The sequence below is a fragment of the Pseudorca crassidens genome, chromosome 7 (assembly GCF_039906515.1).
Source record: "Pseudorca crassidens isolate mPseCra1 chromosome 7, mPseCra1.hap1, whole genome shotgun sequence".
NCBI lineage: Eukaryota > Metazoa > Chordata > Mammalia > Artiodactyla > Delphinidae > Pseudorca > Pseudorca crassidens.
The window spans coordinates 64,718,524-64,742,749 of NC_090302.1; the positions used below are offsets into that span (position 1 = coordinate 64,718,524).

Here is a 24,226-nt window from a genome sequence, read left to right on the forward strand (position 1 = left end):
CGGGGGTTTTTTTGTGTTTTTTTTTTGCAGAAAAACTGGTGAAGGAAGGGGGGTGGGGTTTTTTTTTCACCAATTCAAAATTTTTGGGAAGTTATTGAACTAGCTAAATTCAGCTCTTCTTAGATGAAAATGCAGAAAGTTAACAGGTCAGGGGTATCCAGGAATTCCTTAGGAGTCTCTAATAAAGAGAACTCTATCTCAGCCCAGAGTGTATATATTCTTGATTCTCCAAATACATGTATCATACACTTTGAAAGGTTTCATTGAAATATTACTCTACATAAATTGCACTTGTGAATAGACTTTTATGAATTATCTGGGAAATAGTACTAATTACCTTGTTTGATTAAGACCTCAAATTATCAATCAAAACAAAGCAAAACAAAACCAATAAAACCAAACCTCTGCATTTATAACATGCGGGTAGTGTATAGATTGCTTGACTTCAATGAGGTAACTTCCAGGAAAATTTAAAAGATAGTGAAGTTATATTCCAAAGGCTCTTCATGTCAGTGTCACTTTAGTAGCATCTTGATTATAAAATTCAGCTTAAACTAAAAAAGTTTTATTGCCAAGTGTATTAGTCCTTTCTGGCTGCTATAACAAAATAGCACAGACTGGGTACCTTATAAGCAACAGAAACTTGTTTCTCACAGTTCTAGAGGCTGGAAGTCTAAGATCAGCATGCCAGCATCTGGTGAGGGTCCTCTTCTGGGTTACATACTTCTGTCTTATAAGGGCACTAATCCCATTCATGAGGGTTCCACCCTCATGACCTAATCACCCTCAAAGGCCCCACCTCCTAACACCATCACATTGGGTCTTAGGATTCCAATGTGTGAATTTTGGACAAACATGAGCAGTCAGACCACAGCACCAAGTATCTCAATTGTACTCATAGAATTTTAATTTATGGAGGTGACTGAGTGACAGCACTAGAGGCCAGTGCCATTGAAAGATTTTTATTGTTTACATTTCCTGAGGGGAAAGGGTATGCCACATCATGCAGTGCCACAGGGGGAAGCGCCAGTATCACTCAGGAGGCAAGGGAAAAGCATAGGCCACAGCCTTTATTGGGTTTCCATGGGAAAGACATGGCAGGGCAGAGTAAACAGTTTAGGGTTGACTATCTTGAATAATTCCAGTGGGCTCTGGGCTATCAGGCTGTCCCTAGTTTCTGGTACCTGGCTCTGGATTGACTTAGGACAGGGGAAATATCGACTTGGTATATGAGAGTTAGATAAAAGAGATGGTTTTAGAGTATGGGCTCTGGATCACAGGTGAGATGTAAACAACTTTGGCGATTAGTTTGGAGCTATAATTAATCGATGCTGAGTAGACAAATGCAGAATCTAAGAAAACACAGGACACCGTATTATGGGAATAACTTAAAGTAAGAAAACTAGTAACTTAATTTAGATCTGGTCGTGACAGGATTTGTAGTTTAATTGCTTTGTCTCTAAGTGAACACTGATTTATTTACTGTCTGACTCGTAGCACAAAGAACACAAACCATACCAGACGATGCTGGTACTGGGCAGTCAAAAGCTCACGGAACTGAGGGATTCAATTTGCTGTGTCAGTGACCTCCAGATTGGTGGGGAATTCAGCAACACTCCTGACCAAGCCCCTGAACACATCAGCAAAGTAAGGTGATTTTTTTTCTAACACTCATAAAACAAGTGGAAATAATAATAATAAGCTAAGGAAATAGTGATTTTAGGTGAACAGGCTCATAAACATTCTGGTAAATGCTTTCTTCTTCTATGCCATTCCATCAAGCTTATCTCTTCCCTTCTATTTTTTTTAAATTTATTTATTGATTGATTGATTTTTGGCTGTGTTGGGTCTTCATTGCTACGTGCAGGCTTTCTCCATTTATGGCGAGCGGGTGCCACTCTTCATTGCAGTGTGCGGGCTTCTCATTGCGGTGGCTTCTCTTTTGTTGCTTCGCATGGGCTCTAGGTGCATGGACTTCAGTAGTTGTGGCACGTGGGCTCAGGAGTTGTGGCTCGTGGGCTCTAGAGTGCAGGCTCAGTAGTTGTGCCGCATGGGCTTATTTGCTCTGTGGCATGTGGGATCTTCCTGGACCAGGGCTCGAACCTGTGTCCCCTGCATTGGTGGGCGGATTCTTAACCACTGCGTCATCAGGGAAGTCCCTCTTCCCTTCTTTTTGTCATCAAGACCTTTTTAAAGATGAGGCTATATTCAGTTTTGATTTCTTCATTTCCCATTTATTTCTCAACCATTTTCTGTACACTCTTCTTTCTAAGGTCATAGGCCACCTAATTGTCTAACCAATAGGTCTCTATTCCATGTTCATACACTTTGACATCACTGTAGCATTGGAAGTTGCTGTTCACCCTTCTCTTTCAAACTCTATGAGTTTGTCTGTCATAACTGCCCCCAGCAAAGCGTTGGAGTCCACCCGAGAGCATCAGTGCCCATAGAAGAACCTGTTAGTTCAAGGATCGAAGCATACAGGGATATAATATCTGGTGATGATCCTTGCTGGTGTTTCCCAGGGTGCTGCTCTCAAAAGGACAGAGAAACCCTGCATACTCATTGGATCAGGATAGAAAGGACCCAAGTGACAGACTGGCCACCTACAGTTTCCAGAAGGGATTGCTTACTCAATAACAGTAGGGCTTTGATCCTTCTGAATTTCATCATAGAGCAAGCTTGACCTAATTCTGTTACCTGGTACAACTCTGGCAGAGGACCTCAGATTTACTGGCATACTTAAGACGGGCAGCATGTTTGGAACAACTAGAATGGAGATAAGAGTTTGGACAAGAACCATCACAATCTCTTCTTTTGCCTCATTCCTTTATCACCAGCCATATAGGTGTTATTATAACTTAGGTTTCATCTTAATTCTTTTTTTTTTAAATAAATGCAGGATCAGCCTTTTTTTTACATATAAATTTCATTTATTTATTTTGGCTGCACTGGGTCTTCGTTGCTGCACGCGTGCTTTCTCTAGTTAAAGTGAGTGGGGGCTACTCTTTGTTGTGGTGCATGGGCGTCTCGTTGTGGTGGCTTCTTTTGTTGCGGAGCACAGGCGCTAGGCACACAGACTTCAGTAGTTGTGGCTCGCGGGCTGTAGAGCGCAGGCTCAGTAGTTGTGGCGCATGGGCTTAGTTGCTCCGTGGCATATGGGATCTTCCCGGACCAGGGCTCAAACCCGTGTCCCTTGCATTGGCAGGCGGATTCTTAACCACTGCGCCATCAGGGAAGCCCCATCTTAATTCTTATTCTAAATTGTTCTTCTGGGCTTTCCCCGCAGTTTTCATGGTTTTAAGTATACTCCAATCTTTGTAAATCTCTTTCTCTCTTGGTTTCCAAACCCATTATTTGTAAGCGTCACTGGGCATTCTCACTTAGCCTCAGTGCTGCCCGGCATTTTTACCACCTCTCTATAGTCGATACACTCTGCCACTTTTCAAGGTAACTGTTTTATTCCTTCTGAAACTGCCAACATCCTTTCCTTGTGGCTTACCTTCAGCTGAAAACCTTGCTGTTAATTTCACTGAGAAAATAAGTTATCAGAAAAGAATTTTCCATTGTCTTTTACCCACATTTACCCATTTGCCCATGCATTCTGCCTTCGCACCTGTTACAATGGATGGGCTAAACCTGCTGCTATCAAAAGCCAATCTAGGTGTCTACTGGATTCCATTCGCCATTGCATAACCAAGGACTTTGTTCTTGTATTTATCCCTTCTCTTCCCTGCATCATCAGTTTTTTCCATTCTGTTGGCTGTCCCATCAGTACACAAGTGGGCTGTAATATCTCCCATCTCCCATTCTAAACCTGTTCTTGACCCTGTATCTTCCTCTAGCTACCATCTCATCTTTTTGCTTTCTTCTCAGTAAACTGTCTCAAGAGTTAATGAGTTAAGAAGAAGAAGAATTAATAATAGTACCTCAATTCATTGTTTCTCTTTTTCTCCCCCCACTTTGTCTTACACTCACTTTTATTCATCACCACTCCACCAAAATCACTTTACTGATGCCACCATAGACTTAGTTCTCATCTTATTTGACCTCTCATCAGCACGTGACACAATTGAATATTCCTTCTTACTTGAAACACTTTCTTTACTTGGCTTTTAAGATGGTACAGCCACCGGGACTTCCCTGGTGGTGCACTGATTAAGAATCTGCCTGCCAATGCAGGGGACACGGGTTCGATCCCTGGTCCGGGAAGATCCCACATTCCGCGGAGCACCTAAACCCGTGTGCCACGACTACTGAAGCCTGTGCTCTAGGGCCCGTGAGCCACAACTACTGAGCCCGTGTGCCACAACTACTGAAGTCCATGGACCTGGAGCCCATGCTCCGCGACAAGAGAAGCCACTGCAATGAGAAGGCTGCGCACCGCAACGAAGGGTAGCCCCCACTCACCACAACTAGAGAAAGCCTGTGCGCAGCAAGGAAGACCCAATGCAGCCAAAAATAAATTTATTTATTAAAAAAAAAAAGATGTTACACCCACCTAATTTTCTTCCTATCTGACTTTTAATTCTTCTGTTGGATGCTTCTCATCCTTGTGACTTGTAAATGTTATTAAGCCCTTTGAATCAATCCTCAGACCTCTCCTCTGTGTATACTCCCTAGGCGATCTCATCCAGATTCCTAGCCCAGATTTTTATCTCCAATCCCAACATCTTCTCTGAACTCCAGACTTATTTTATCCAACTGCCTCCTTGACAATTACTGAATGTCTAATAGCCGTTTCAAACTTAATTTGTTCAAAAACAGACTCTAGTTCTCCCTTCTTCCTCAAATCTGTACTTTCCCCAGTGTTCCCATCTCAGTAAATACACTCATTCTACACCTGGTGACTTAGCTAAAAACCTTGGAATCATCTTTGCTTCCTTTTCATCCCACATTGAAGGCATCAGCAAGTGCTTTGGCTCTACTTTCAAATCATGTTTAGGATCTGCCCATGTCTTTGCTCCTTCACAGGACCAGGCTGGTTAAATCATCATCTCTTGCCTGGACTTTTGCAGTAGCCTAGTGACTGTTCCTCCTGCCCCTTTCCACACTTCTGTTTATCCTTTGTACCAGCCAGATGATACTGTAAAGTATCAGTCAGATCCCGCTGCTTTTCAGCTTGAAAGTCTATAGTGGCTTTCTCTCATATCTAGAATAAAATACAAAGTCCTTACTGTGGTCCATTATCTGGTCCTGTCTGCCTCCCAACTTCATATCCTAACACCCTCTTTGTCACTTGTTGCCTTCAAACAACCTGCCATTCTTGCTCTTTCTCATGTATGCTAAGCAGGGTCCTGCTCAGAGCCTTTGTATCTTATGTTCCCTCACCCTGGAGTGTTCTTCACCAGGTATTCAGATGGCTCACTCCCTCATTTCTTCTTCTTTTAGATGTTGCGTCGACAGAGAGGTCTTTCCCTGTATTAGTATTCTCTTCCCCTGACATGCTAAGAACACTCATCACTACCTAACATCATGTTGTATATTTATCTGTCTTCCTTCCCTTGAATCATGAGGGCAGGGACTGTGTTTTGTTCAATGATGTATTCCTGTGATGATGTCTGACACAGAGGAAGTGCCCGAGTCTTTGCTGAATAAATGAACCCAGATACCTCAAGCTCAATTAGTCTTAAACTCATTATTCTACCATCTCCCTTTTTCTTCAGATGAAACTCTCCCTTTCCGTTGCTGTTTATCCTGCCATAATAGCTCCAGACTTTTTTTTTCCACTGCCGTATGCTTTAGTTTGGGCCCTCAGCATCTTCTCCTGGAACTATTACAGAGACTTCTTAACTGGTTTCCCCACCTTTAGATTGTCCCATACCTGCCACTGAAGATGTCTTTCAAAAACAAATCGAGCACCAGGAGTGAACTGTAAAGTAAGCTGTGGACTTTGGGTGATTATGATGTGTCAGTTTAGGTTCCTCCTTGGTAGCAAATGTACCACTCTGGTGAGTGGTGTTGATAATGGGCAGGTTGTGCGTGTGGGGTGGGTAGGGGGTGTATGGGAGGCCTCTGTACCTCCCTATTTTATGATAAACGTAAAACTGCTCTAAAAGAATAAGTCTGTTCTTTTTGAAAACTTTTTTTTTTTAATTGATCTTGTCATTCTCCAATCTAAAAGTCTCAGTGGTTCTCTGTTGCCTGTGGTCCAAGCTCCTTAGGCTGACATATAAGGCCTTTTGTAATGGTGATTCTCAAGTTAATTTTCTATATTGTTCACCCCCTGCTTTTACACCTTATCTTTCAGCCACAATGAAATTATCTGGCTCAAGCGTACCATACTTTTTTATGCCTCTGAGTGTTTGAACATGGGTGGGAAGCCCTTTCTCTCACTTATTATATGAGGTTCTTCTTGACTGTCCTCTGTTTGCCACTCTGGCCCCATTTCGTTTGTCCATTATAGTGCTTTATAATAATATGCTGATACCATTTGATATGTTTGTCTGCCCCACAAGGCTGGCTGTATTCCAGTCTTTTGGGTGACTGGCATGGAGACCAGCATAGTTTTTGAGTTATATTGAAAGTGGTTTTAAGATATTTGGGTTCTTCAGGTTTGCCAGCTTGGCGCTTTTGAAGGTAAACATTAAAGAGAAACAAGTGGAATCTCAAGGCTGTATGCACACCAGGAAATAGAAGATTTATCTTTTAAAGGAGAAGCAGTCTTCTGCAAAGTTTCTCCACTCTGGGGGAAAAAAGAATAACAAGGTGTAGCTATAAGTTTATAAGATCAATTTAAGAAGAAAAATCTGAATTCACCCTACTTATTCTGACCATGTCATGACCGCTCACAGCGATGCGTCAGATCTGGGAATCAGTCTTAGCTCCAGGAATCCTGGAGAGTGTTTTTAACCAGACTTGTTTAGTTTATTGTGTTTGTACATCAGTGCTCATGCCTTCAGCAGCTTTCTAAGCAGGGGACTAAATGACCCATAGTCCCATTTATCCATCTGCTGTTTTATTGTTTCTGCCTCTTCCATGTATTAAAATAATATCCTCTGATTATTTAGCACTTATCGTGTGCCAGTTGTATAGTACACTAGTTGATAGTACAGGATCTTTGGAAAGAATTATCACCATTTTACAGGTAAGAAAAAGATGGGTCAAAGCATCGTCATGAGTTACCTGTGTTCAGTAAGCAGTGGTAGAGGCTGGATTCAGACCATTGCCAGCTTGCCTTCAAAGCCCCACATACGTTCTTTGCCATGTTGGTACTATGCCTGGCTTTAGACATCTTTCCCTACCCTTTTATTTATTTGGTGAACAAGCACTGAGTGAAAACCTGAGCTGTGCTGTGATTAACGGCAAGATTCTAGTACATGGGCTTTGTGGAATCTTTGCCTGTTCAGGGATCTGTTTCATTTGCCTCCTTTTTCTAAGCTATGTTTTAGAAAGGTGAACTCATAGTTGTTTGACCTGTGGAAAGATTTTTATTTCAATGATTGGCATTTGTATTTTACAGTGTTTTAAAAAAAAAAAAGTTTTGCTTTGGACAATTTTAAACATACACATGTAAAAGAGAATAGTATAAGGAGCCCTTATGTATCCATTACAGTTCTCAGCATTTTGCCAGAATTATTTCATCTGTTTACCCCATGCCATTTTTACACCTAACAAACTGAAAATAGGTCCTTAAGTTATTATAATGGTTTTTTTTGACAGGGAGACATTTGGCATGTATTTCACTGGTAATCATGGAACAAATTAGTGACTTGCAGCTCTTGTAGCTGAGGAAATGAGAATCTTATTTCCAGCCAATAAACAAGATTTGAACAAAATACTTTCTTTGATGAATTTGGTGTGTGAGAGGACTAGGAGAATTGGGCCAGTGTATTTAAATCTCTTTGAAAAGCCATGTCTAAAATAATGTTTTGCTAATGTTTGTTTTCGACTATAGTAGTTCAAGAATGAAGTACATTTTTAAAATATATGTATAAAATCAGTGTCAGTATTTTCTGCTCAGGTTTGTTTTTGTTTGTCTGTTTTTAATGGTCCTTCAGGTTTTAATGTCTGATCTGTCAATCTTTTTAACATAGCTCAGATTAGTCAATCTCTTTTTGTCAATAGTCTCTTAAGGGTCTTACTTAGAGGAACTCTGAGAAAATACTTTACACACACATTATTGTTACTTATTATAAGTAAAGCCTGGGTATAGGAAAAATGGTAACATAAATTTAAGTTGTAAAAATTTTCTTACCCAGCCTTCTCTGACACTTCTTTTCCCCCATTACTATTTTTCTCACAGCAAATCTTAGGAATGTTGCTGAGCTTCTAACGCAGCTGACTTGAATGATAGCAAGAGAGTACATGATTATTAGATGCTTAAAATGACATATAGATAATGACTTCGTTCAAATGATCATACTAGTTATCCATAGTTACTTTGTTTATAAATTTGAAATAGTAACAGGTAGACCTTTAGGTTACATTAGATTAATAACAGAAGTAACTTCTTATACTTCTTATAGTTTTTCCAAGTCAGTTGGTTATTTCCCTCCCTTGCAACTTGGTCAGCTAAACTAGCTGACAAATAGGGAAACTAGTTAGTTGAGGATCCCTGGTTACCATTGAAAATGAAAAGTAACTGATAGTGAGATTACTCACATCTTCTTTTCTAGCCATTTATATAATGATATAATAAAAAGATATAATGAAAAGATTGTTCTTTTAGAGTCCCCATTCTAATTAATAATTACACCAAAGGGTTTAAGCTGCCTGAATCACTTAAGAGATGAAGTTCTATATGAACATATTTTTATATACACTAAACTTTGTTTTGTTTCCAAAATAAGGCAGTAGTGATTCTTTCAGAATCTTTATTTTGGACCCTAGCTTACCTGTTTGAAGGTTTAGAAGTATAGTAAGTGGTGTATTTTGTGTTACAGCAGCTAGGCATGGCATTATAGTACGTTATATCCTTTTACCTCTGCAACCACATGGGAAGAACGTATTGGCTTTACTCAGATTTTACACGTGGAAACAAAGGGTCAGGAGGTTCAGTTGAGTAGTCTGAGAAGAAATAGCATAGCCAGTCTTAGAAGGGTGTCTGATACCAGTGCCAGGTGTCTGTAAGTGGGGGAATGAAGAAAAATAAGAAAGAAAAATCGAAGCTTCGAAGGAGGGAAATTAGGCTATCTTAGGGTGATATTATTTTAATGCCTGAAACTTATATATCTTTTATAGTTCATAAACTGCTTTTGATTCTCACCACAATCCTATAAGATAGCATAGCATGGCAGGTACTGTACAGGTGAGGAAACTGAGGTCTGAGGAGTAAGTGTAGGAAAAAGACATAGGTCTTCTGACTCTCACCCAGGGGTCTAATTCTAAGCAAATGGTGAAGGACGAGTCTAACAGAGTGGTTCTTAGCGCTGGTTGCACATCTGAATCTCCTGAGGGGGTTGGGAAAATATTGGTGCCTGAGCCACATCATCAGAGAGTCTCACTTAATGGATCTGAGGTGAGACTTGGTCCGTGGTATTTTTATGATTCTGTTACAAGGTCAGGATTAAGAGACCACCCCTCTGATGGAAAGTCTGGTAGTCTGAAAGTTGAAACCTGAGGATTCTATGGTACTTTGGGCAAGATTGCTTGAATAAGAATAGATATTCACATTCTGCCTGCCTAAGAGTTACTGAAAATATACAGGGGGAATTTTTATAAAAGCCCATTGAAAATACAAAAGAGGACAGAACAACATAGCTCCACGATCATTGTCATTAACACTGGGGAAACATCAAAGATGTGGCTTTGTTTAGTTTTTAGTTCTGGTATCCAAAATAACTGTCACTGCCGTGTATGCATATAATAAAATAATGTTAAAGTTTATTTCATTTCTAATTGGGTTCCTTTCATGAATCTCAATATACAAATTTAAATCAAACCTAGTGATTAAAACTACAAAAGGATAAAATTGAAAATAGCAGCAAGGATTGTGTCTTTATATCTTTATCCCTGGTAACCAACATAATACTTCCCACATAGGAGGTTCCTGTTAAATAATAAATTAATGAACTGAACATATTCTATGAAGTTGCATGACATTATTGTAAAACATATTAGTGTGATTTTATGACACACAAATGTGGAATTAATACTTAGAGCAATTTTATAATTGTTAATACTGTACTTTCTCTCAATACCATCTGTTCTCTTTCAGGACCTATATAAATCAGCCTTCTTTTATTTTGAAGGAACATTTTACAATGATAAAAGATACCCTGAATGCAGAGATTTGAGCAGGTATAACTTTCCAAAAATCCTAAAGTCTTTCCTGTTTCCCGTTGTCAAAATAGGGTTATCACCACAAATTCTGTTGTTGGTCTCTTAAGAATCTTTGCCAAGGAGTTATTTTGTTAGATTGTTTTTTGTTTGTTTTGGGGTTAAAAAGTGTCTCTGAATTTTTAAAATATTTTCAAAGTTATCTGGTTGGCCTAGGTTATAGTAAGTTAATCAAATTTTTACCCCAAGAAGAAAATTTTCTTACCAAAGACATACATAGACCATTTCAAGATCTTTGCCAGCTATCTAGAATTATTTCTTCCTCCAGAAATTATAGTAAATCTTGTGTTGAGCCTTAGATACATCTGAAAAAAAAGATTAAATCCCACTTAAACACTTTATTAATCTCTGTTCTTCATGTTTAGGTGATAGTAAATTAATCTTTCACTATTTTTTCTGCTTGTCCAGTGTATACTGTTTGGAGTGGATATGTGTATGTAAGGTTGCTTATGTACATAACATGAAAAATCTATGTCTGACATCATGTTATCTACATAAAAGTATTACCATACTTTTATTATTGGTATCCTGGCAAATAGAGTACATATGTATATTTTTTCTGAGTGTTTATGTAAACTCTTTCATTATAGCCATCTGTATCTATATTCTAATGCAGCAGTTCTCAGACTTGGTCTCCGTACTCCTTTATACTGTAAATAATTGACTCCAAAGAGCTTTTGTTTATGTGGGTTATAGCTGTAAGTTGTATTAGAAATTGAAACTAAGAAATACTTTATTAACTAATTTAAATTTTCCAGTTACCATTAATAACAATTTTGTGAAAAATAACTTTTCCAGAACAAAATAAAATAGTGAGAAGAGTGACGTTATACATTTTCCATTCAATCTGAAGTGATAACACACATCACATAGCCTCCAGATAACTGGCGTTTATGAGAGAATAAGAATTGAAAAGAGTTTTAAGATTACCGTAAAGATAATTTTGACCTCACAAACCTCTGTGGGAGTCTCAGGACCTTACTTTGAGAACTGCTGCTCTAATGGATACAGAAAAATTCAGAGTTCCTTCCTACTTGCAACATGTATCATCCACTCTGGTTTTCATTTCAAGTTGGTAGCTGTCCAGTTAATTCGGTGAGCTGGCTTTTGTGAAATATGCAGTTGCAAACCGCTTGGAGCAGTGATACATCCTTGCCGTTTTCCTCCTCAGAACCATCATTGAGTGGTCAGAGTCCCATGATAGAGGGTATGGAAAGTTTCAGACTGCTAAGATGGAAGATTTCACTTTCAATGACTTGTGTATTAAACTGGGTTTTCCTTACTTATACTGTCACCAGGGAGACTGTGAACACATTGTTGTCATTACTGACATAAGGTAAGTGGTAGAACTCAGAACATTTTGTTATTTGTCCTGTTTTCCTTTTCTTTATTTCACAGTATAAAAGCACAGGTAGTTTTGTTTGTTTGAAATAAGAGGAATAAAGGTAATCACTGCAGCTTCGTTCAGGAGCAGCAAAAATAACTGCTTGCTATGCAGTGACCAACTCTGCATCCATTTGCGTCTTCTATTGTTTGTCTTTTGGGAAATCTGTAATAATTACTTTAGTGACTAACCAGTGTGAGCCATTTGTAATGGTAGAATATGCCAAAAATAAAGAAAAATAACTGAAGCTTCTCTTTTGCCCGAGGACAGTGTATGACTTCTGTGAGTCTCCATGGGCCCCTTCCTCCATTAAAAAATATTTAAAAATTATATTTTATGACAGTGCTGGTATAAAGACAAACAATACAAGCTGGATATTTATTATAAAAAAAGAAATACTTTACTGTTTATTAAAGGGTTAAAAATCTGTAAATAAAAGTAAGTATCTTTGTATATTGGACAGCTATTATTCAGGTAATAGTCATCCACTTTGTATATCAGATAGGCCCTTTGCTTTGCAAATCTGCAGCTATATTTCTAGGTTTCTTCTCTTTTTGCCCAAATTTGAAGGAGGTAAAAGGTAACTGGGGAAAGAGAAGAGTAATTCTAATATTTGACAAATGTGAAGGCTTTAATGCTTTGATAAAGATTTAGAGTGGTCAGGAATGAAATAGTCTAAAATGAGATTTAGGGATTAGTTATAAATTTTGTATAGCTGGTACCTCTAATGAATAAGGCTATTCATTTCCTTATTTAGGAACTCTCAGTTTATGAAGGACCATTATATAGGAATAAGCCCTGCTCTATCCTAGGCTTGATTTCTTCTGAGAGACGATTCAGATTGTTTTATGGAGCAATGATATACTCATTCTGATGGTTTTAGAAAGTCCCTGCTTCCACTTTTTTGGGGTTTTAGTGACTGGTCTCTAAAAATTTACCTCCCATGCCCTCATTCTCAGGAAGCTACCAGAAGTACTTTACACAAAGAGTAAACCTTGAAAAAAGAAAACATGGAATGCAAAGCAGAATAGATAAGAAAGACATAAAAGGAACTCTCAGAATGATGGGAAAGCAAACTCCCAGAATGATGGCTGTAGAACAGACCTAGAGAACAGCTTAGTCCAGAGATTGGAGCAGGACAGGGGACAAAGGAAGCATGTCCTGAGACTGCTAGACCTCCCATTGGTGTGTAGTCCATTTGGAAAGCATTTTTACCATTCTGTCAGCAAATAAGGAACTGAATTAGTGACAGGTACACTGAAACCTAAGCAAATGCGAACGAGAGAATTAGTAGCTAGAAAACAAAAGTGTTACACAGTAAAATGAACCTATAGTCAATTCTGTGGTTTAGGGGGATGTTTAATTCATTTGTCATAATTTAAACATTAAATATCTAGTTAACCAAAGTTTCGTAGTTCTGCGGAGGGATGTTGAGCTAAATTAAAAAGAGGCAGTTAAAAGAATAGAAAACAGTTGCCTCTACGGAAGAATTAATGAAGCAAGAGCCAGGAGAGCTCATAAACCTCATAGATTTATATGACTTAAAATTATATGGGGGCTTCCCTGGTGGCTGAGAGTGGTTGAGAGTCCACCTGCCGATGCAGGGGATGTGGGTTCGTGCCCCGATCCGGGAAGATCCCACATGCTGCGGAGCAGCTGGGCCCGTGAGCCATGGCCGCTGAGCCAGCGCATCTGGAGCCTGTGCTCCGCAACGGGAGAGACCACAGCAGTGAGAGGCCTGCGTACCTCAAAAAAAAAAAAAAAAAAAAAAATTATATGGGTTTACTTCTTTGATAAAGTGTTCTTTAAGTTTTTATAAAATGTTCTTGCTCTTCACTCAAATGAGGGGGAGTGTGCCTCAGTATAAGCATAAGATGGAAGACAGTCGACTTTTTTCTGGTGATCTGAGTTTCCTTACATTTCTTACAGTGTAGGCATATTGCTGTAGTGTCATTCCTTAAATTCAAGGCAACTTGGAAAAACAATTTACACTTGTTAAGCATGTGCACTGTAGGGCTTTCCTAAGGAGTTTTTTAATGTAACTGACTGCAAGTAATTTTTGTCTTACAGGAGGATTTAATCATTCAGTGCCATTCCATAGTTTAATAGTTGGTAAACTATTAAAAGTTTATTAATCATTTTCTGATGGTGAAGTTAATGTATTGCTACCCTTTCTTACTAAAAAAAAATCAAATTTTATAATTATCAGGGGCCTTTAAAATACTGTTGTGCATTCCATTCATTTTTCAGATGAAGAATCTGGGGTCCAGCATGGTTAATGGATTTATCCAAACTCACTAAGCTGATTAGTGGCATAGTGAGAACTGACTCCCACTTAAAATTTCTGAATTCTGACACCTAAAACTAAAGTCCTACCAATTCACATTATAACAGAAGCCAGATTTGGATTTTAATGAGAGCTCTTTTAGCAAAAAAAGAGCCATGTTTGTAACACAAAACCACTTAATCTAGGTAAAATAGTACTGAGTACACTTGCTCAGACTGTGTACTACGTGTTGAGCAAAGCAAGGATTCTCTGAAGGAATACATTCAAGAAATGCTGCCTACCGTATTTCCCTCTTAAGAGTCATAGTGCACATGGCCAAAAAGGGATTTGGGAAGTTTCACAGGAAAGAAAACATTGTTTAATCCCAAATGCTCTTTTGGAGAAAGTGTTTTGTGGAACACAATAAATTGAAAAATATACCTACTGTGTTCTTAATTTTGAGGTAAGGATATATTTCATTACGGATCACAAAAATTTGCACTACAATGTCATTTATTTTTTCATGTACAAAAGGCTTGTGCATCATAATGACTGCCTGGATAAGACACTCTATCCCCTTCTTATCAAGAAGCATTGGCTGTGGACCAGAAAATGTTTTGTTTGTAAAATGTACACAGCTAGGTAAGTGATTCTGATTTTTCCTTGAAAAGTATTGGTTTTTAACAGTCAAGTACTTTAGATTTTTGGTACTTCAGTTTTTTTCTGTTTTGAATTGAGGATTTACACTCCGGAATATAAATAATATACAGGGTTTTATCTAGTAGGAAAGCAGTACAAACAGTAGTACAAATCAGTTTAGTAGGTTAGAGCCATGTTTTAGACAATAAGGAATCATGTATAATGGAAGTCTAGGGATTAGGTCAAACTTTAGTTTGGTTGATAATTTATGCTGGGTGATGTATGTCATCAGGGAGCCATATTCTTTCTGCCTCTTGTTAGCAGTTTACAAAGTTGGCTTCATCCACAGCTTCTCGATGATAAAAATAACACTGCATCTCATTTTTAATGAGGTCAGAATATGGTTGCATAAAATGTTGTGGTTTTGCATGTTTAGATTTTATTTAACTGTGGCTCAGAGTCAAAAGCCATTTAGACGAAAAGGGAAGAATTTAGTGTCATAAGTTTGTTTTGGGTTCCCCACCACAGTATGTTTTTTTTTTTTTAAACATCTTTATTGGAGTATAATTGCTTTACAGTGGTGTGTTAGTTTCTGCTGTATAACAAACTGAATCAGCTATATGTATATATATCCCCATATCTCCTCCCTCTTGCATCTCCCTCCCACCCTCCCTAACCCACCCCTCTAGGTGGTCACAAAGCACCGAGCTGGTCTCCCTGGTCTATGCAGCTGCTTCCCACTAGCTATCTATTTTACATTTGTTAGTGTATATATATGTCCAGGCCACTCTCTTAACTTCGTCCCAGCTTACCCTTCCCCCTCCCCCTCAAGTCCATTCTCTATGTCTGCGTCTTTATTTCTGTCCTGCCCCTAGGTTCTTCAGAACCTTTTTTTTTTTTCTTTTTAGATTCCATATATATGTGTTAGCATACGGTATTTGTTTTTCTCTTTCTGACTTAGTTCACTCTGTATGTCAGACTCTAGGTCCATCCACCTCACTACAAATAATTCAGTTTCGTTTCTTTTTATGGCTGAGTAATATTCCATGTATATATGAGCCACATCTTCTTTATCCGTTCATCTGTTGATGGACACTTAGGCTGCTTCCATGTCCTGGCTGTTATAAATAGAGCTGCAATGAACATTGTGGTACATGATGCTTTTTGAATTATGGTTTTCTCAGGTTATATGCCCAGTAGTGGGATTGCTTGGTCGTATGGTAGTTCTGTCTTTAGTTTTTTAAGGAACCTCCATAGTGTTTTCCATAGTGGCTGAATCAATTTACATTCCCACCAACAGTGCAAGAGGGTTCCCTTTTCTCCACACCCCCTCCAGCATTTACTGTCTGTAAATTTTTTGGTGATGGCCGTTCTGACCGATGTGAGGTGATACCTCATTGTAGTTTTGATTTGCAATTCTCTAGTGATTAGTGATGTTGAGCATCCTTTCATGTGTTTGTTGGCTATCTGTATACCTTCTTTGGAGAAATGTCTATTTAGGTCTTCTGCCCACTTTTGGATTGGGTTTTTTTTTTTTTTTTTTTTTTTGATATTGAGCTGCATGAGCTGCTTGTAAATTTTGGAGATTAATCCTTTGTCAGTTGCTTCATTTGCAAATATTTTCTCCCATTCTGAGGGTTGTCTTTTCGTCTTGTTTATGGTTTCCTTTGCTGTACAAAAGCTTTGAAGTTTCATTAGGTCCCATTTGTTTATTTTTGTTTTTATTTCCATTTCTCTAGGAGGTGGGTCAAAAAGAATCTTGCTGTGATTTATGTCATAGAATGTTCTGCCTTTGTTTTCCTCTAAGAGTTTGATAGTGTCTGGCCTTACATTTAGGTCTTTAATCCATTTTGAGTTTTATTTTTGTGTATGGTGTTAGGGAGTGTTCTAATTTCATTCTTTCACATGTAGCTGTCCAGTTTTCCTAGCACCACTTATTGAAGAGGCTGTCTTTTCTCCATTGTATGTTCTTGCCTCCTTTATCAAAAATAAGGTGACCATATGTGCATGGGTTTATCTCTGGGCTTTCTATTCTTTTCCATTGATTTATATTTCTATTTTTGTGCCAGTACCATACTGTCTTGATTACTGTAGCTTTGTAGTATAGTCTGAAGTCTGGGAGCCTGATTCCTCCAGCTCCGTTTTTCTTTCTCAAGATTGCTTTGGCTATTCGGGGTCTTGTGTTTCCACGCAAATTGTTAAATATTTTGTTCTAGTTCTGTGAAAAATGCCATTGGTAGTTTGATAGGGATTGCATTGAATCTGTAGATTGCTTTGGGTAGTATAGTCATTTTCACAATGTTGATTCTTCCAGTCCAAGAACATAGTATATTGCTCCATCTGTTTGTATCATCTTTAATTTCTTTCATCATTGTCTTATAGTTTTCTGCATACAGGTCTTCTGTCTCCTTAGGTAGGTTTATTCCTAGGTATTTTATTCTTCTTGTTGCAGTGGTAAATGAGAGTGTTTCTTTAATTTCTCTTTCAGATTTTTCATCATTAGTGTAAAGGAATGCAAGAGATTTCTGTGCATTAATTTTGTATCCTGCAACTTTACTGAATTCATTGATTAGCTCTAGTAGTTTTCTGGTAGCATCTTTAGGATTCTCTATGTATAGTATCATGTCATCTGCAAACAGTGACAGCTTTACTTCTTTTCCAATTTGGATTCCTTTTATTTCTTTTTCTTCTCTGATTGCTGTGGCTAAAACTTGCAAAACTGTGTTGAATAATAGTGGTGAGAGTGGGCAACCTTGTCTTGTTCCTGATTTTAGTGGAAATGGTTTCAGTTTTTCACCATTGAGGAGGATGTTGGCTGTGGGTTTATCATATATGGCCTTCATTATGTTGAGGTAAGTTCCCTCTCTGCCTACTTTCTGGAGGGTTTTTATTATAAATAGGTGTTGAATTTTGTTGAAAGCCTTTTCTGCATCTATTGATATGATCGTATGGTTTTCATCCTTCAATTTGTTAATACGGTGTATCACATTGATTGATTTGCATATATTCACAGTATGCTTTTCTAAATGATCAATAGGAAAACATGATAGATCAGTTATCAGATCGAAATGGAAATCAGGGGATGTCAAAACATTCCATGGGGTGCAGAATTCAGATAGACTGAAAAATGTCATTTTCACTTAATGTGACATTTCAGGTCAAAAACCAAAATCTCATTTGAATAATGTTGCCCATATTCCCATTTGTATACACTCTGTAACATTTTAATCCTAAATTCTAGGTTAAAAACCTGGAGTTTTTACAATGAGTTAACACCAGTCAGAATGGCCATCATCAAAAAATCTACAGACAATAAATGCTGGAGAGGGTGTGGAGAAAAGGGAACCCTCTTGCACTCTTGTTGGGAATGTAAATTGATACAGCCACTATAGACAAGAGTATGGAGGTTCCTTAAAAAACTAAAAACAGAACTGCCATACGACCCAGCAGTCCTCCTACTGGGCATATACCCTGAGAAAACCATAATTCAGAAAGAAACATGTACCAGTGTTCATTGCAGCACTATTTACAATAGCCAGGACATGGAAGCAACCTAAGTGTCCATCGACGATGAATGGATAAAGAAGATGTGGCACATATATACAATGGAATATTACTCAGCCATTAAAAGAAACGAAATTTGTAGTGAGGTGGATGGACCTAGAGTCTGACATACAGAGTGAACTAAGTCAGAAAGAGAAAAACAAATACCGTATGTTAACACATATATATGGAATCTAAAAACTAAAAAATGGTTCTGAAGAACCTAAGGGCAGGACAAGAATAAAGACGCAGACATAGAGAATGGACTTGAGGACACGGGGAGGGGGAAGGGTAAGCTGGGACGAAGTGAGAGAGTGGCATTGATTTGTACCAAATGTAAAATAGCTAGCTAGTGGGAAGCAGCTGCATAGCACACGGAGATCATCTGGGTGCTTTGTGACCACCTAGAGGGGTGGAATAGGGAGGGTGCGAGGGAGACCCAAGAGCGAGGGGATATGGGAATATACGTATATGTATAGCGGATTCACTTTGTTATTCAGCAGAAACTAACACACCACTGTAAAGCAATTATACTCCAATAAAGATGTTAAAAAAAATAAAAGCTGGAGTTTTCAAGTTAACCAGTACTAATTTACCAGTTAGAAAGATTAAGCAAAAAGTTTATCAAACCTGTAGTATATCTAATATTACGCATTTTCAAGATGGCCTATTAGAAGAAAACATTTGTGTTTATGTTAACAGTTATTTGAAGGATAGGTATGTCATGGCAAGTATGTGATGCTTTCAAGTATGAATTTACATTCTTTTCCACTTAACTTTAAGGAGAAGTCTTTCAGAATGTAGTTGTCCTTTTGCCTTGTAGGGTATTGGTAGTGATATGTCTTATGTATACATGTGTATACAAAATTATATAAAGTACTATATAAATAAGCAAAAATAAGGCAATAGTGGGAATGTTATGTATACATATTATTACAGGTCATAACTACTGCAGCATATTAAAGCATGAAAAAGTCGATTATAATAATATACATCTTTTTTAACTACAGATGGGTGACGAACAATGACAGTTTTGCACCAGAGGACCCATGTTTCTTTTGTGATGTTTGCTTCCGAATGCTCCACTATGATTCAGAAGGCAACAAACTGGGGGAATTCCTCGCTTATCCTTATGTTGATCCTGGAACCTTTAGTTAATATCAAAATGTGTACCCTTTACTTCCAAGAAATGCCACGAGGAGCAGGATCTACCTGAGACCATCAGCTGAAGTTACCACCCCAGCAAAGAAAGTTCAAATCACAGGTCTTATTAAGCAACTTGAATGTATTTAAATGTTTTGAAATATATTAAATTATTTTAATATTCCAAAGCATAGTTTTTATTCAGTGCTTTTTTGCCCATTTTTGAGTTGTCTCATTGATTTGTAGGAGTGCTTTATGTATCCTGCGTACAAATCCTTTGTCAGATACAAGTATTCTGGTTTTCTCCCAGTCTGTAGTATGCCTATTCACTCTTTGTCCAGAGGGCTTTTTGCTCATCTATCATTATACATCAAGTGATGGAAGTGTTTTGAAAATTCTTTGAAGAATGTGAGCGCTACACCTTGTACCATGAGGCTTCCAAGGTAAAGATCCTCCAAATATCTGTAATAAAAATGAGGGAGAAGTTAATAAAAGCAGCTTATTTAATAAATACAATATTAAGAGTAGCTATTGTGTAATTTAATCTTACACTGAGCGCTTTTGTAATGTTAGGTTAGGTTTTGTTTTGGTAGAAACTAGGCACACTTAACACTTCAGAAAGACTCACTACACGAATAACGAATGTATAAAGATCTTGAGTATACACTCATACCTTACAGAAATAACACTTAAACTGAAGCTTCCTTTCTTGACCGGAAGTTTTGGAATCACAAATGCTGTTAGTTTAAAATGTATGTCAATTTAACATTTTCATGATTTAAAGGAATAGATTTTATCTAATATGACCAATGAATGGACATGGGAAATCAAGATCCTTTGGATTGCTAGCTGTGGATCACGATTCTTAGGCAATAATACACAGCATCCTGTATGCAAGAACACAATTGTTTTTCTATCCCAGCTCTTCATTCTTCTGGTTATGATACTCTAGTTATCCTATTCTCATTCTGGACCAAAGGGCAACTTTGATAAATTCTGAGGTCTAGATCCATGAGAGAAAATTGTAGCTACCTATATTGAAACGTTTTCTGGCAATCTTTATTGGTGGAAAATTTAATTCTGTTTAATACTTTTAGGAATGCTGGACAAATATTAAACAGAATTAAACACTTTAAATGTGTTGCACTTAAATTTCGCGTTCTCTCTTCTAGGTTATATTTAAATTCGGCTGGATTCCGCTTTCCCTGGATGGCTAAGAACATTTACTATATAAATCAAAAACTGATGAAGCCTAAAAGACTGTGTGTTTAAAAGGTTGACAGTGAAATGTTTTATGGACTTAAATGCCACATAAGTCAATTAAGTCGATTGGTTTGTAGAAGACGAGGACCTGTTTCTAGCGGTGGTCATATTCACCGATTCAGTCAATACACCAGAAAATCAGCATAAGGAAATAAGAGGTCCCTCCATGGCTGGCTGGCTGTTATTGCCTACATGTTTACTTTCATGTTTCCAATGATGCTGAATTAGAACAGATTGAAAATCCTGCTGGAAAACCAAAGATTTATCTAATTCTTTAAAGTTCCACAGGTAAAAATGAATTTTTGCTTCCTTTATTTTTAAACTGCATTCCTTATAGGTCTTCCATTAGTATGCAAGGGACTGTTTACTTTTATTTTCATCATTTCATATCTCAAAACAGCAAATTCCAGAAAGTGGATTGTCATAAAGCAGCATTAATCCATGCGTCCCACCAATCAATTTATTTTACTGGCAAAGAAGGCTGTCAGTTAAAACATTACTGCTATTGAAATTCTTATTTTGTTCTTCTTTGAGATTATTCTTCTGCTGGTTCTTAAGGTTAACTTCTTCACCAAAGTTACAAAGGCTCGGATACCTTTCTATTATCATTTCCTGGTGAGGTCTAAAGGCCTACCATACTATTCTCAGAACTTGCCAATGTATTGCATATCAGTTATACAGGTCTCCCACTATGCTGAGCTCAAAAGAAACCCCTAACTTGAAGTAGGCATATTTAAGATGTCTTGAATCAGGGATTTTGTAGCTGTAAAATTCAGTTTTAAACACATGACAAACTACAGTCAACATTTTATCTAAAGAAGCCAAATATGAAAATGTTATGAACTTATTAGTCAACGTCCTCTGTAGTTAGAAATGAATGAAATTTTGATATACTAGTGGATGGACAGGCACAAAATGATTACCTAGAAAAGCAATGCCTATTTTAGGCTTCAGTATCCTTTAAGGATAATTTGACCTTTCTCCCAATCAAATTTCAGTGCCTCTGTCATCTCTGAGGTTGGAAAATTACACGGCATAAATATGTAAACACATTTTTGGACTATATAGCAGCTTCTCCATTTCTTAATATGTAATTATGGGTTTGCTATTTCCAATAGATCCTTTCTCTGGATAAGTTGTATTAGTGAAGCCCTCACAGAGCCCTGTAAAAGCCTTTGCTCTTGTACAGGATTAGATGGCAGACCTGATCTTGACCTGACGTCTTTAACCAGGTAAGTGTGTATGGGTACGCTACAATCAATGTGTCAGCAAAAACTGGATAAAATCTGTCATCCTACTATTTGAAATCATTCCAGTCAAGCTGTTTCAGGTTCTCCAATTTAGATGATACAGCTGAAATTTGTCTAGAGCAGCTGAGAAAACATGCAACAACTGATTCTGCCAAGTCATGTGTAACTTACTCTTTTAAATGTTATCTGATGGTTAAAAAAAAAAATCACAAGAGATGTTGCTTATATATTAAAAAAAGTACGTTTGGGTTGGGGCTGGCTATCTCATTTAAAGTATCTCTTACTGGCTTGTTCAGCTATGTAGTTTTGGTCAAATACAAATTTAAATTGAGCCAGTGCTCCCGAAAATTGATACCTGTTTATTTGACTTTTTCTTAAGAGTTCTGAGAATAGTAGTTATCTGTGAATCAACCTATGACAAAAAATTTTTTTCTTGAAATGAGGGTAAAGAGAAGGCAACAGTGTTTTAACGCTACATGAACCAACTGGCTAGAGCAAGGTCAGCCCATAAAAGCAGACATAAATAATCAGAATGCTACTATATTTCTCTCCAGCATTTGAATAGTTTGTGGTTTCTTGGTAAAACTATATAGATCCTTTGGGTCACCGAAAAAAAAGGAAGGGTAAACCAAAAGATAACATTTCCTTTATTTTTAGCATTTTGAGCTTATGTTTTAGTAACCCTGTGTCCCCAAATAATACAGTTTCTATGACCAAGTATACTCTCTTGGAAACAAATCCAGAATTCCAGCACAGTTTTATAAATGGTAAAGAAGTAATATACTAGTAGACTTTGATAGAAAAATTCTTTAATCAAAACAAGTTTACATGTTGACACTTATGGCTTAACTAGAATAAATCTGTCCAAATTTAAATTGTATTAAGGACCAAACAGCTATAATAGCAAGAGTTCCCTCAAAACAGTGGGTCCTAGTTCCATTGTAAGACCTCTCAAAAGCAAAACTCCCAATTACTGAAATGTTTCAAACTTTTCATCTGTAGATGAAAACAATTACTCGAGAGGTCAAAGCATAAGATGCATGTCACATGCAAACACTGGTAATTAAGCCTTTTCCCCATATTCAGTTTCTAAACATGAGAAGTGTCTTTTTAAGCTACTGCAAACCACCAACTGACCTAGTATTCAAAATACCTTAGAAATGCTAAGTTACCCTTAAATTTTGTGTTAACCTTGGTTCACCCTGATTTAGTCCGTATCCATGAATATACAGACAACTCCTTTACTTTTGTCTACTGTGTTTCCACTTTTTGCAATCCTGTCACATGTATGACATAGAAATAAAAATTCCCTTCTGGTATAGCCATGTTTTCAAATGGGTTAGTTTCCTTATATAGTATTTACTTTTATTTACTGCAAAAGTATTATGGATTGCATTTTTTCCAATTAAAAAAATACTTAGTGACTTCTTCTTTAATGTGTGACTTTTTAAAAAATTCAGAAACTCGAGACATTTCTCAAAAATAAACTTTTATCATTTAGTTTTCAGTTTCAGCTACTAGTGCCTGTAAAGGATCTTAAATGGTTGAACCCTAAAGCCAGATTCATTCCTATATATACTCCTGCACGCTGCAGGAAACTCATGTGACTTCACTGAATTCCCAGCCACAAAACTAAATTACCTTCAAAAGTTAACATGAGTTTTGTACCCCGTAGAACAGTTCAACGTCAGTTGGATATCTAGTTGTCATACAAAAAGGCATACAGACCACACATTGTTACAAAGCAGCAGGATAATGTAGCACAATGTAGACTGCGATTAAAATTAACTTTTGATAAAAGGGAGGGAGTGAATACTTGTATAGAAGTAACATTTTATCTACCGTAAAAATGATTAACTTCTACAAAACCCACAAACAATGAAAAGACAGTCTGGTAAATCCAAGATTTGTAAAAACTATGCACAAAACCCACAGTATTTGGGAAAAGAGGAAAGGTTTATACAAGTAGCAGTTTTAAAAATGTAACCTTTTTCTACTATCAATTACATACACACACTAATTGAAAATATACTACAACCAATGTCTGGAAAAGCAGTTTAACATTTCCTAAAATGGACTTTCCCTCACATTTACTGTATAATGTAGCTGTTAATACTGCACAAGTACAATCAGCAATGTTTAGTCACTTTTAAACAAAGATAAGGAGATTTCTCCCTCAAAACAAGTTTTAAACATCAAAACCTATGCTTATAAAAATTTAAAACTTTCAGCAGTCTAAATATTTCGAATGAAAACCATTACAAACTTCTCAAATGTTCTTTATATTCCAGGTATGTCAACCTAGTTATCTAGTGTAGAATCCTTCAGAGATATTTCAGTCTCTCTCTCTTCACTGGATGGCCTAAAGAAAAGGGGGAAAGAAAGGTGTGACAACTGGGGTTAGGATTTTTTCCTCAGGAGGAAAAAAGATATTAAGTCTGTGCATTTGTTTTGAAA

The 24,226-nt window shown here is 37.4% G+C and overlaps 2 protein-coding genes across 6 annotated transcripts in view; one reads left to right on the forward strand and one right to left on the reverse strand.

The window, feature by feature from the left end:
• The window catches only part of SNAPC3 (small nuclear RNA activating complex polypeptide 3), a 44,109-nt gene extending 24,665 nt beyond the window's left edge, over positions 1–19,444 (forward strand). For 2 of the 3 annotated variants that reach the window (XM_067744427.1, XM_067744425.1), the window contains exons 5-9: positions 1,498–1,647; positions 10,160–10,242; positions 11,453–11,617; positions 14,466–14,573; positions 19,124–19,444. In XM_067744427.1, the coding sequence (XP_067600528.1) occupies positions 1,498–1,647; positions 10,160–10,242; positions 11,453–11,617; positions 14,466–14,573; positions 19,124–19,271 (654 nt within the window). In that variant the 3' untranslated portion in view covers positions 19,272–19,444. The remainder of the gene's footprint in view (positions 1–1,497; positions 1,648–10,159; positions 10,243–11,452; positions 11,618–14,465; positions 14,574–19,123) is intronic. The other variant, XM_067744426.1, reaches the window with a different exon arrangement.
• Positions 19,381–24,226, reverse strand: part of PSIP1 (PC4 and SRSF1 interacting protein 1) — a 41,829-nt gene continuing 36,983 nt past the window's right edge. For 2 of the 3 annotated variants that reach the window (XM_067744419.1, XM_067744420.1), the window contains exon 16: positions 19,381–19,718. In XM_067744419.1, coding sequence (XP_067600520.1) covers positions 19,610–19,718 — 109 coding nt within the window. In that variant the 3' untranslated portion in view covers positions 19,381–19,609. Of the gene's footprint in view, positions 19,719–22,561; positions 24,132–24,226 lie in introns of those variants that run through there. The other variant, XM_067744418.1, reaches the window with a different exon arrangement.